General features: G+C 44.4%; 2 protein-coding genes across 2 annotated transcripts in view; both read left to right on the top strand.

Moving 5' to 3' along the window:
• LOC139917703 (bone morphogenetic protein receptor type-2-like) overlaps nt 1-2,133 on the top strand; it is a 31,008-nt gene extending 28,875 nt beyond the window's left edge. Inside the window, exon 13 of the mRNA XM_071906881.2 lies at nt 220-2,133. Coding sequence (XP_071762982.1) covers nt 220-473 — 254 coding nt within the window. The 3' untranslated portion in view covers nt 474-2,133. The remainder of the gene's footprint in view (nt 1-219) is intronic.
• fam117ba (family with sequence similarity 117 member Ba) lies at nt 2,032-12,965 on the top strand. The gene is made up of 8 exons (XM_078290973.1): nt 2,032-2,065; nt 6,882-7,057; nt 8,241-8,324; nt 9,230-9,340; nt 10,781-10,924; nt 11,651-11,858; nt 11,954-12,074; nt 12,704-12,965. Exons 1-8 carry the CDS (start codon nt 2,032-2,034, stop codon nt 12,963-12,965), a joined length of 1,140 nt encoding a protein of 379 aa, XP_078147099.1.
• The last annotated feature ends 624 nt before the right edge of the window (nt 12,966-13,589 follow it).

The following is a 13,589-nucleotide window of genomic DNA, read 5'->3' as shown; positions in this document are numbered from 1 at the left end:
TAAGCCCCAGGGACCCCATTTGATTTTTTTTTTGTATCTCTGAGACCTCCATCTGAGAAGATTTTGTTGTTAGATATGAAAACTGAATATGAATATGAGGCTGAAACCTAGTCAATGATCTGCATTCTCACATTGTACTGCCATAAAGTAAATGAGATGACATTTAGCCTTAATCTGTTTGAAAACAAGATGTTGATCAGTATTCTATCTGTTTTCCAGGGGGGGACTTGGTACAGCGGGATGGAGCCTTGGGGACAGGAGAGAAGATCAAGAAGCGCGTCAAAACACCTTATTCCCTGAAGAGGTGGCGTCCCACCACTTGGGTCATCTCCACGGATACCAGGGGGCCAGAGGTCAACAACAACGGGTCCACCCAGGGTCAAGGTCAAAGCCAGAGCCGGCCCAAGTCCAGTTCAGCTATCTACCTTCGGGGGGGAAGCCTGGCCACCGAACCCAGCGACACGCACGTCTGAACTCAAGCCCTCTCAGAGGACTGAAAAAAAACGGAGGGCGTTTGGTTTTTGTCTGTTGGGCTCTCTGTTCTGGTTTTGAATCAACTTCAGCAAGAGGAAGCTATTGAGAGTCTTGTGAACAAACGGTCGAGTCTGATCATGTACAGTAATTCGGTCTGTCTCGCTCCTGTGTGTCTTTCTGATGATGGCATTGCTTTAAATGGAATCCAGCTATGCAGCATTCTCATTCGCTTCCGTTTCCGTGTTTTTATTAATCTCCTTTCGTTGGTTTGTTTCATGTATCACGTTTCATCTTCATGTGCATAGCGATGTTTTGAATGGATTTCGTTATCTAGGTGCACTTTTGAACCGATAAAATCAGTGTTTAGAAGTCCTGTCTGTTGCGACCATGACAAGAAGTGGTCTCTAAACTTAAAATGGCGATGAAAAACAATCAACGTTTTGAGCGCTCTTTTTCTCGTACCTTGCTATATCAGCAATGATCGAGAGTAGGCTCTGTAAAAGAATTGACGGTCTTAAAGACAGAACATACTACTTTCACTTTTTTTTATTTCCTTGATTTGTATGCAATACCAATTTGTCTTTTTTTTGACTATGTATCCATTTTTTGTATCATAATTTTTAATTGTGCAATAGGATATAGCTTTTAGATGCTTTCGATGTTTTTATCGCTTCCATTATTTTGGTCGTTGTTTTATCTCTTCATTATTTTGATATGTTAATCTCTGTTGCACTTACGAATAGTCACAATCGTTTGTAAACAATCCACAATACTCTATCAACCCCCTCTGACTCAGGAGAGGAGAAAACGGATGACAATCCTCCTCTCTTTCCTTCTTCTCTGGACTCTTATCTGTCAGGGGGAAAAAAACAGAAACACTAACAATCAATCCTAACTGACTGGATAGAGGGTTTTCATGGAACTTCTCTGCTTGCACAATTATACCAGGAATGGCTCAAACTATGGGGTCTTTTAACACTACAATCACAAGAATCAAGATGGATGGAGGGATCTGTTACAGTGGCCGACTCAATCGCTGTACCACTATCACCTGACCTCACTGTGGACTGTTTGACTGTCTGTCAGTCTGTTTGGCTGTCTGTGTGTGACTGAAAGACCAGAGAGACTACTAAGCCCAGATCCTGCTCTTCAAACTCTCTTGGAAATCAGACAGTAGTCTAAAAAAAAAACTAAAAAAAAACCAAACCCGTCTGAAGCACGCTGGATATTATTTCTGCTTCTTGTTGTCTCATCCATTGATGTTCGAGTGAGTGAGTGCGAGCGAGTGATTCAGTGTGTGTGTGTGTGCGTGTGTGTGTATGCACGTGCTGTGTTCCTTTATATGTCAGCAAGAATTAGAGTTGTGGGGGCCTAGCGCTGTACAGGCGTACTGAAATGTCATTGTACTCGTTCGGTATTTTCAGCGCTGCTTCAGGGCATATGAAAAGATCTCATTTATGTTTTTGTAATCTGTAATTTGTATGAGAAAACATATGTATGTGTATTGCATTGATATTTGCATCATTTTTATGGAATTCTGTTTTGCATTCAATGGACATGGCCTTTGATTCCATTGCTATGCCTCTGCTCGGTACAATTTCTGTAAACATTTTCAAGTCAATATGGAAGAAAAAAAATCTCAATAAATGTATGAAAGAATTGTTGCTTGTATCTACCAAGGACGCCTCTCATTTTGATTTGATTCTACATTGAAAAAAATATCAATATACTTAAAGTTATAGAGAGGTACTTGCTTCCAATAGAGCAATGAAGCTGTGTTTCTAATTCAAATGATTTAAGAACTTGCAGAATAGCAATTTTGATGGATGGGAACCTGTTTTAAATTTTCTGGTGTGCCTTTTAAAAGGACATTTTCTCTCAGGCTAGCAGCCATGAAGCTATTGGACAATATACTCTGTCCAATTTTTTACATGTCATTCTGGATCCTAAATTCAATTTCGGTTTTCTTAGATGTATGAAGCTTTCAATTTTATTAGTCTGGGAGGCAAATGAGAAATTTAGTCTTTTCCTTCCCTGGTACCAAGTGACACGAAAATATTGTTGTCACAAGGCGGCTCACAACCCATTTTGGGTTCCTACTAGGCCTTATTATTATAAAGGGTACAGTATTATATAAAAACTCCTTGGGTACAGCACATTATAAAACGGATAGTTCTGGTCCTCGGTTCTGATTGGATGAGTCACGTTCGATACTTGATAAACACGCGCCTGTAGCTTAATTATTATAGATCAGAAATCAATTATTTATTGACCGTTTGCGTTGACACCGCCGTTTTATAAGAGCAAACCCTCTTAGCTGTTCTGGTGATGCAGGGCTTCTCGTGGCTTGTTGCTACATCGACACACGAGGGAGACATTTCCTCTCCTCGACTTGTTTACCTTCCTTTTTCCTCTCCGCCGTCTGCTCCGCGCGCCCTAGCAACTGCAGCATCAGCACGAGCAGCGCGGCGCTGGCACGCTACGTCAGCGCTACGCATCCCGACGCTCTCCTCTGTCAGCTGTGTGAAGTCTGCCAGAGTTAGCCAGGATAAAACCGGATTTTGGGAGATTTTGCCTTCAAAATAAAAGTATGAAATGTGTCACTATTGCGGAAAAAAATTACTTCAGTGGTAACTTTTTCTGACTGACAACATTGGAGCTCTCATATTTTTTCGCCTTGAGAAACACCTGTGCCACAGCTATTGGTTAAAATGGACTTTTTCCAAAATAGTAGACATTCTGTCAAGTAGTCTGCGATATGTTTTGTATTTTCTTTTGTGTCTTGGGTGTTTTTGGCAGCCCTATATGACATCTTGCATAGGCGTATATGGCTAAGAATATATGCTGTGACATTTTTTTTTTGAGAAAAAATGTTTCACTCCTCTTTAAGTATAGTCTTTATTTTCACATTAATATTTTCACATTGATACTATACTGCTTGGTGATGTAGCCAAATGGTAAAAAAAAAAAAAAAAAAAAAGTGGATAAACTATGACCTCCAAATGTGATCATCATAATGCAAACAACCACTAATATGAACAGAGGTCAAGTATATTTTAAGAATAGTATTAATTTATGCTTTTTATCCTCAAAAGACAAATTACATCCGATTGATACTACTTATGTTGTATACAATAAACCCATGTTATAAAGTTCATACCAGCCTAAAAATGTGGGAAAACTCTATTCTGGAAATAAAAACGGTGGGTAAACTGAGTTTAGGTGAGTTCACCCTCCACCGCATCCCTGATACTGCTCCAGTCAATAAAGGTTTTACTTTGAAAACGACGACCGGAACTTGTATTGTTTCATTGTGGCTCTCTTGACACTGGTCCTTCTCTCGTCGTGTCAACCCTGGCTAGCCCAGCATCACCGCCCTCCTCTTTCTGTCCCTTCAGATTTTATTTTCGTTATTTTTTCCGTCGGCCTTCAACACTTCAGGGCACCCGGTAGGTGAAAAACGCATCTGAATCGTTTTTTTTGTTTTTTGTTTTTGTCTTTTTCCCGGAGACCAAAAACCGTCTTAGCTGCTTCAACAGTCGTGCCGCATCAGCAGGGAGAGAAAAACATCCATCCACGACGAGGCAGGGCGCGATCACAGCAACGCCCATTGACACCTACTGTATCTCTACTGTATCCGCGAAGACTTTATCTTTCTCTATGTCTGCCTGTTTCTACCGAAGAGGGCATTCCGGGGTTTCTAGCCGACACTTTCCCCTGCCCTGACCGCCTCCACCGGCTGCCTAGCATCTTCAAGTAGCGGCAGAAATCAACAGGGGCTGGGCTGGCGAAAAGCTCCATGCCTCATGCAGCGCACCTAGCTACCATTTCTGCAGGTGAGCGTGTTTCCCCCCCCCACACACATTTCACAACAACATGGCGTGGATATGTTCTTCTGTCATGCGTGGATCATGTGAAGTTGGATGTAGGTCTGTAGTAGCACCTATGGGGACCTGGAGAGCATGTTGTGATGATGATGATGATGATGATGAGTGTGGGGGTTGGTTGGGAGGGGGGTTGCATGGTGGGCTTGCGTTCTAGTAAACAAAATATACTGTATAGGCTGTTACATGGGGATTTGGCATGCAGTGAGTAACTGTGCATGCAAATAAAGCATAAGATTTATTATTATGTTCAATATTACCTGCTGAGCAAATTGATGATCTATTGCATGTGCAGTAGAAATGAATTACAGGGCCCAAAATTGTGTATTTCAGCAATATCCCTGCTTTACCCCAGGTTTTTAGATTATAAAAGCCACCAAGGCATAACATTAGTGTATATATTCTATGTTGTATAGTTGTAAGATCATCTTTTTACATTAATTTAGCTCCTTTACCTGCAAGTTGTTGTCTGGGCCACTACAGCCATTAGACCCTGTAAACCACATCTAATTAAATGGTGAATGATGATTGAGTTATGATTGGGGATTCAGAGGATGTTTCCAGTTATATTTCATGTGTGTACAGATACAGAATAGACCCAGATATGATACATAAGGGTAAAGACAGTTCTCTGAACCAGGCAGTTGTACAAAAAATGTATTTTTTTGTCAGGAGAGAGACAATTTTCCCACTGTATATTTACATCCTGCGTTTATTTCTTGCTCTGTGTTTTGTGTGCAAGCGCTTCTCCTCCTTGGGGGATCGATACAGTCGATCGTATGTTATGATCTTATCTGCTCTAAAACGACCTGAGATGGGAGCTAGCGTACTCCCTTTAAAGAACTAGACTTTATATCTCGCTCGGTCAATACTGCAAAACAAACCTCGCGTACTGCATCGCTGCAAAGTAATGTCTCTGTACAAGATAAGAATCAATATTGTGGAATCAATATTGTACTGATTGACACGTAAGACAGAAATACGAGCTGGCTGGAGCCGAGCGCACTATACTACTACTACTATCGCTGTCAGCCTGCAGTACGCTGTAGCGGATTGCCAACCTGTGGCATCGTCACAGACTGAGGAGGGAGAGGCAGCAGTCAAAATAAAAAGGACCGGGTGACTGGTAGGAGGCTGCTGATGCCCAAACCGTCGTCTGTGTTGTTTATTCACACACACACACACACACACACACGCAAAGACACAGACACGAGCGCGAAGCCCGTGTGTTAATGAAGATCAGTCGGCCCGTTCCCTAGCAACAGTGATGTGCTCTGTCCAAGGCCCTGCCAAATTTAGCTGCTGGACAGGCACTGCCAGTCCTGAACGCTGCGTGTTTGTGTGCGTGGATACATGTGTGTGTGTGTGTGTGTTGTTATCAGGCTCGATTAGGGCCGATCTGTGCTGTCACAGTGTCTTTAACAACAACAACATACAGGCAGGTCATCTCAGAACTGGAGTCTATTGAAGTCAGTCCAGTCTGTTCCCTCTGTTGTGTTGCGAGAGAGATGCTGTTGTGCTTCATTTGCATTTTCAGAGCGGTGTTTCGACTCCCACTGGGGGCCACCCGTGCTAAAAATGTATGCACTCGCAATACTGCAAGGTGCTCTGGATAAAACCGTCCACCGAAGCGGCTTACGTTATATGTTGTGTGATGTTAGCGGGTGCTGAGGAAGCAGTTTGTGTGTTTGCGTGTGCATGTCTGGCTAAATCACCGTCAGCCGACACACACTCTAAAGCAGGGGTTCTTCAACTTTTTCATAAATAGACACACATAATAGTGGTAAGAGTGGAAACCTATGATTAGAATAGTCATCCTTACATATTCTCTAATTGGGATCATTTGTAGTGAACCAAATTATAGTGAAATGAAACCCGCTGGAACCCCCCTCCCCCCTCACTCCCCCCTTGGGTGTCCCCGCACCCCACTTTGACCTAGAACCACTGCTGTAAAACATGCATTCATTTGCTGCAGCGTCTGAATGAAGGTCAGTCGGGCAGAAGCCGGCACCTGCCCTCAGCGCCCCCCACCCCCCCCTCCCCTCCCCACCCCACCCCACCCCCCCTAACCCCATCACTGTGCTTTAAGCTGTTTTAATGCCATTAACCAGGGGGCTGTGCGGAGACTTAGGTGGGGGGCATATCCGCTCTGCCCAGCACGGGACGGATTAAGATCAATCTGGCAATGCACAAACACACACACACACACACACGTACAGGGGATGTGGCTCAAACCTAGACAGACAGGCCAGCTACAGGCTTATCCTATAGGCCAGCTGTGGCCAGACTGTCTGTTGATTCGTTGATATGTTTACATGCAGCGCACCGTTTGTTGACAAATGCATTGTTTACATCGGCAGGCAAACGTGACTTATCTTGACTTCTCTCTCTCTCTCTCTCTCGCTCGCTCTCTCTCTCTCTCTCTCTCTCCCCTTGTCTTCTCCTCTCCTCTCTTTCTTTCCCACAGAGCAGCAGTGGCCTTAACCTCCTCCAGCTCCCGTTCTCCTCTCCCCCGGCCTCCAGCGCCCTCTCCTCCCCCTCCCAGCCCGCTGCTCCTCGTTCTCCTCTCGCTCCCCCGCCATCGCGTCCAGCTGTGGCCCTCATTGGGCGCGCTCGCTGGCTCTCACCTGATAGGTCCCTGGCCTCAGGACGACAGCCAGCACCAACACGTTCCCTACATGAGGGACAAAGCGACGCAGGTGAGTGCTGCTGGGTATGTGTGTGTGTGTGTGCATGCATGTGTGTGTTTGCATCTGTTTTTGTTTAACATTTAGTGTGGTGGCGTAAGTGTGTATGCTTGCTTTGTACAGACGCCTACTGCATGCATGATAACCATTTGCGTGTGTGTGTGTGTTTGATGTTTAGGGGAAGGGTGTGTGTACTGAATGCTTAGTGTCTACATGTGTGTTTGTGGACCAGGCAATCAATGGCAAAGAGGTTAAGAGAGATTGCAGGCGGTTGCATCATCAGTTAGCGGGTTACTGTCTGCTGTGTTGACAAGACTCTGCTTCTGACTTTCCTTCACCGACTCTGACTTTGAACCAAACTCTGCTAAAGTAGTAGCTGCAGGTAATTATTTTACAGCAGCAAGTTCCAGCCGAGCAATGTGACTGTTCAACAATCTCTCTTGTTTACTCCTGGTTTTTCTTCTTCTGTTTTTGCTCTACGTTGATGAAAACTTTTCACTACCCCATAGCCGTCGTATAAAAGCCATAATGCCCTTAACGACATTCCTTACTGTGATTATGGGTACTTCGGTGCTGCTGGCGGTAGTTGTCTGTGCTTCGTGCCGAGGCGCATCACCGTCATACCCACAATCACAGTAAAAAAAAAAACTCTCCGTTATGATCACTATACTAGCGTTTGTTTTAGCCTCCTCATGCTATCAGATCAGGGCAGACTTTACGGCATCAGGACAATTCAGGTAGCATGTCACTCACAGAAAAGTATACAAAACAGACTTTTAGACAGTGCACTTTCTGCCTTCTCTTTTTCTGAAGACCTCATTCATATAGTATTTGCAAAGAATTCTCATGGTTTGTTTTAGCCTACTTAGATGCCAGATGGGTGGGGCTTACCACATAACGCAGTAAAATGCCAAATGGTTTAGATAATCACAGGGAAGTATTTGAAAGTCAGTTTTATGATACTGAGTTAAACCACTTACCTGGCACTATCTGACCTGTCTTGATAAGGTTAACCCCACCCATGTGGGGCTCCAAGCAGGTTAAAACAAACACTAAGGATTATTTGTAATCAAGCAGCTACTTAACCCAGGTCTGGTCTCTCTGTGTAAACCCTTTCTCCTCTATTTTGTGTGTGTGTTTTTGATATTTTGATCTAACCTGTGTGTGTGTGTGTGTGTGTGTGTGTGTGTGTCAGACCCCCAGGGCCTGGGCAGATGAGAGGAGGAGGGGCTCTCACAAACGCTCGGCCTCCTGCGGGAGCACCGACCAGCTCAAGGAGGTCAGTTGCCCCCTTTCACTGACGTTTACAACCCAGCACCACAGACAGGATCTGTGTACATCTACCAACACTGTTCTCTTTTCAATGGCATCAGAAAATAAAGAGACCCAGAACAGTGAAAGGATGGTTCATTGTTGCGACTTAGTAGCAAGTCTGTAGCTTCTTTTATCTGGATAAACAGCAGATATGATGAAAATCCTATGCAGGAGCTACAATAATAAGAATGGCTTATATTGATGCTGGTGTAAACTCTGCACCTTCCTTATATACACCTAACCTAGTGAAGAAGAATCCATGTAGTGAAAACTACCAAGGAGCTACATCAGTGTTTCCCCTAACATGTTGTCACTGTCGGGTGACTTTTAGTGTTTCTCTAAAATGTCAACTTTTAAAAGACTAAGAAATGCAGACATTTGACTTTTTAGCTTGACCAGCATGCATTTATTCTACGGGTTTTGAATGGATTTCACCAAAATCACCAAAATTGGAGTTCCGAGGCTTTCACCCGGCAGTGGTGATATTTTATGAGATAACACTGCTGTATGTGCACACTTGGTTTGGAAACGACTTTTATGCATCCCCTGTGGCTGCATTTATTGAAATCTGCGTCTGCATTACTTTTTTTCCCATATCCGATTGTGAAGATAAGATAGCAATGTGAGCAAAATCCAGTTTTCACAGGTCTAGATCTGTCATTTAACGTGTCCCGGCAGGATAAAAGCCGCATCGAAACGACAAGTGTAACTGTAATTATGATCAAAATGCTGCTTCTGCGGCCTTTTCACTCCACCAAGAAAAACTTGTGGGGGAAACAGTGAACTACAGCGATAAGATAATCCCTTTATCCTAGCAGTGATGATTCAGTGTCTGTCTGACTCTGACTCTGTCTCTGAACTTCTGTCCAGATTGCCAAATTGCGTCAGCAGCTCCAGCGCAGCAAACGCAGCAGCCGCCATCGGAGGGACAAGGAGCGCAAGTCCCCGTTCAATGGCAGCCATACCATCATCCAGTCGCAGGTGATCAACAGGGGCAGTGTGCTTGTGTGTGTGTGTGTGTGTGTGTGTGTGTGTTGTAATCCTTCTACCACTCCATCTCTAAAAGAAACTAGGTTGGGTCCCTGGTCTAGAAAAATTTGAGGACGTCCCACTTTTCCTGGTGTCCCCGTTTGGCCCTGGCATGTGTGTGTCTCCCGTCGATTTGAGATGTGACGCGGGGCTTTTAATGGTCTCCGGTCTATGTGAAGTCGGTTAAACTGGGTTCCTCTGACAGCGCACACAGACACATGCTCTCAGTGTGGCCGCTCCTGTCGCGTTGCTCTCTGCCAGCGGCGGCGACAGGGCCAGCAACTGGCTGGGAACTAGTGTCAGACGCTCCCTGTGGAGTCTGCTGGAGCGCAGCTGTCCCGCTTTCTAGACCTCCTCATGAGACAAACTGAGAGACGGACTGGCTGGGTTAGCATGAAACTCCTCTCACAAGGCCTTCCACAAGCTCATTATAGGCAACTTGAGTTGTTGGTTGACAAAATGGTTACAATTTACAGTTTTACATTCCGTTTTTTTTTTTGAGTGATTTTGTCTAAAAATGCAACTCAAGTATTCAGTTGCACAGGGACTAAGTTGCCTGTCCTTCCATAGAAACACAGCTTTCTGGCACTTTGTGGGAGGAGGAAAGTAAAGTCATGCCGCTGTTATTGTCACATCACACTGTTTTAGAGCTGCAACGATTAATCGATTAGTTGTCAACTATTAAATTAATCGCCAACTATTTTGATAATCGATTAATCAGAGTAATTTTTTTAGAAAAATAAGTCAAAATTCTCTGATTCCAGCTTCTTAAATGTGAATATTTTCTGGTTTCTTTACTTACTTACTTTTACTTATGACAGTAAACTGAATATCTTTGGGTTGTGGACAAAACAAGACATTTGAGGACGTCATCTTGGGCTTTGGGAAACACTGATCGACATTTTTCACCATTTTCTGACATTTTATAGACCAAACAACTAATCGATTAATCGAGAAAATAATCGACAGATTAATCGACAATGAAAATAATCGTTAGTTGCAGCCCTACACTGTTTCCTGTAGAGTTATTAGTAGATGTGATGGGTAATTTTGTTTCTGAGACCCGGGTTCTCTCCTGGACTGATTCAAGGATCAGTTGCAGTAGGTGTTGCAGTTAAAGAATGGCTCTTATTTGAATATATCAGATATTTTATGAGATATATTATGAGACATTTTTGCTGCAATTGCAATTGTATTTCTTTTCTTGGGTGGGCTGAGCAACAAGTCCAGATGATGAAATTTTCACTATGTTTACATTTTTCTAGCTGTGGTGGCAATTTCCAGCCACTGCAGCTAAATGAATATAAAGAACACACTGCATCATCTCTAAACGGGTGCAGAATTTGTATTAAATGCAGATGTGTGTGTGTTTGTGTCTTGTGTGTATTGTAGTCGCCGATGCCCAAGACCATTCTGATTCCCATCCCCATATCCAAGTCGTCCGCCCCTCGTTTCCGGAACAGCGTGGAGGGCCTCAACCAGGAGATCGAACGCATCATCATCCGCGACACGACTGAGAAGGAAGAGGTCATCATTGTGAGTCCCGCAAACCAGCCCAGATCACCACTGATGTAGAATGAGCCATGCATTCCCAAATCAGGCATAGTGGACTGCATTTATGAATAGGTTCTGACTCATTTGCATCCTATGATCCAACATACTTTTGATGTAGCACCAAAAATTGAAGGAAAACAATGTAACTTTTTGCCTAAACAACTTTGGCTTTGGCCTTGGATTTGGTTTGAAGCACTAATTTCGTGCATAATAAACCTTAAAAAAAAATGTGCAAAAAGTAGGCTTTTGTAAATGGACTGTGGTTTCAGTTTAGAAAGAGAGTTTAGAAATTGTCCTCTTCTACTGCATTTATCAAACATGGACTCATTTCTCCCACACACAGATCTCTCTCTCTCTCTCTCTCTCTCTCTCTCTCTCTCACACACACACACACACACACACACACACACACATATACAGTCTGTGTCCTGTGCAAAAACCTGCAGTTGACAGCTAGTATTATCCTCTTTTCCCATGTTTCTGGTCCCTGAGGTCAAGCCAGCCTATTGAAAACATATTGTAAAAACACTGAAAATACGTGGGCGTCAGTTGGTAAATGAACCAAAGTTTTGCTCTTCCCTGAAATGATGCCGTTTTTAAGGACACACTCACCATCACCAGCCAGGGATTAAGCCCCCGGTGCAGTGTTGTTATTGTGACCTCATTTATTTATGTATGTATGTGTGTGTGTGTGTGTACGTGCAACAGCCACAGGATGTCCCAGATGGGCACCGCGCACCCCCACCCGTCCCCCCGCAGCGCAGCAGCAGCACCCGCAGCATCGACACGCAGACTCCCTCGGGGGGCGGCCTGAGCGGTAGCCATAGCAACTGCAGCAGCCGCCCCGACTCCATCTCGCCCTCCTACCTCACCATCCTCAACGACATGGGAGGGGGCAGCCCTTATGAGGACAAAGGTGACTAACGCACACACATATGAGCGAGACACTGAATCCCCACCAGACCGTGACCTCTGACCTCCAGCTACCCATCTCTCTCTCTCTGTTCTCAGAGCTGGGCCCCTGCTCCCCGCTGCCCAAATACGCCGCCTCTCCCAGACCCAACAACAGCTACATGTTCAAGAGAGAGCCTCCGGAGGGCTGCGAGAAGGTCAAGGTGTTCGAGGAGTCCATGTGAGTCCAGAATCTTTCCAGCACGATTTGGTCGCCAAATCCAGGCCATGCGAACTCAGTGGAACTGGACAGAACGTAGATTTCTGTCTTGTTTTTTTTTTCACCTGCAGGTCCTAAAAAAGTCTTCAAATGTCTTCAATTATTCTGTCTAAACTCGAGGCCTTAAAAGGGTTGTGAATACAGTTAAATAAAGCATTTTAAGTCTTAGGTTCAGTCAGAAGTTTCTTAGTGCGCTGTTGCTCTGGTGAGAAAGAAGCCCGTACGTTACGTAGCCCTACATTGTATTCTGACAGGTCTACAGTTGATCAGTTCATCATTGTCACATTTATTTCAATTGTGAAATTGCTCATGTATTTCATTCTCATTGGCATTAATAAGGTGTTAAAAAAAGTCTTGAATTTAACTTCATGAAACTTGAATCCTGACCTATCTTTGAAAACTTAAGTACTTTTGCATGTATTATTATAATAAATAATATAAGCAAATCTGCAAGAAGCTTTTTCTTTACATGACAAGCCTTACTATCATTACTCAGTCATTTAATATATAATGACTATATTGTAGTATATTATATGGTGTTTTAGTGTGTTTGTTTTGTATGTTAAACCTCTGCATGTGTGTGTTTCCAGACCCAAGCCTCTGCAGGAGATCCCTCCCTTCCTCTGCCCCGACCGCAACAAGGTCAACTTCATCCCCAACAGCGGCTCCGCCTTCTGCCTGGTCAGCATCCTCAAGCCCTTACTCCCCGCCCCGGAGCTCAGCTTTCGCCCCGGGGTGGGCCTGCGGAGCCTGTCCCCGTCCCTGGTGCCTCTGGGCGGCGTGGGCCTGCGGAGCCTGTCCCCGTCCCTGTCCACCCAGCCCTGCCTGCTGGAGGAGCCGGAGAGCTTCTGACGGCCCGACGCCCCGCGCCCAAAAAGGACTCCAGTTATCCCGACCAGAAAAAAAAAGAAAAAAATATCAGAAAACGTTTTAAACTAGGAAACGACCCTTCTGCTCCAAAAAAAAAAAAAAACGCCTTCAGCATGCTAGCTAAGCTCTCTCTGATGTCCTTATCCTGGTGAAAAAGCGCTTCCCACTGCCTCTCCTCCTCAGACGACTAACATGAAATGCCAACGTGAGAGTCCTGCGGCCCGGTCCGGGTTATAGCAGTTAACATTTCATCGCTTTATTCTACCTTTAGTGCTGGTTATGTTCCTGTTTTTGGGAGGAAAAGGGCGAAGGACAGACTGTTTTATTTCATCGTATTATACCATGGCGCCTTTCCACGGACATATCTCTTTTGTATCTGTAGTTATTTCTCTTGATATGAAATATGCCTTCCATAAAAAAAGAAAAAAAAATATGGCCGCTAGTTTCCACGGCGACCAGGAGATTGACCACGGAGGCTCATTTTGGTGCTGCCTGATAATATCGTAGCAAAACTTGAAGGGTCGCGAAAAGGAGAAGTAAAAAAAAAAAAACGTGCCTGACATTTTAGACCGCTCAGTTTCCCTGAGCCATCGGAGCGCTCAGATC

This window comes from Centroberyx gerrardi, chromosome 21, assembly GCF_048128805.1.
Source record: "Centroberyx gerrardi isolate f3 chromosome 21, fCenGer3.hap1.cur.20231027, whole genome shotgun sequence".
Taxonomy (NCBI): domain Eukaryota; kingdom Metazoa; phylum Chordata; class Actinopteri; order Beryciformes; family Berycidae; genus Centroberyx; species Centroberyx gerrardi.
This window is presented reverse-complemented; position numbering and strand designations above follow the sequence as displayed.

Bases quoted from the DNA above. Each gene is read 5' to 3' on its own strand.
- fam117ba (XM_078290973.1), top strand. From the start codon at position 2,032: ATGGCCTTTGATTCCATTGCTATGCCTCTGCTCG. The intron at 8,325-9,229 runs GTCAGTTGCCCC...ACTTCTGTCCAG, and splicing joins GCACCGACCAGCTCAAGGAG to ATTGCCAAATTGCGTCAGCA. The intron at 12,075-12,703 runs GTGAGTCCAGAA...GTGTGTTTCCAG, and splicing joins AAGGTGTTCGAGGAGTCCAT to ACCCAAGCCTCTGCAGGAGA.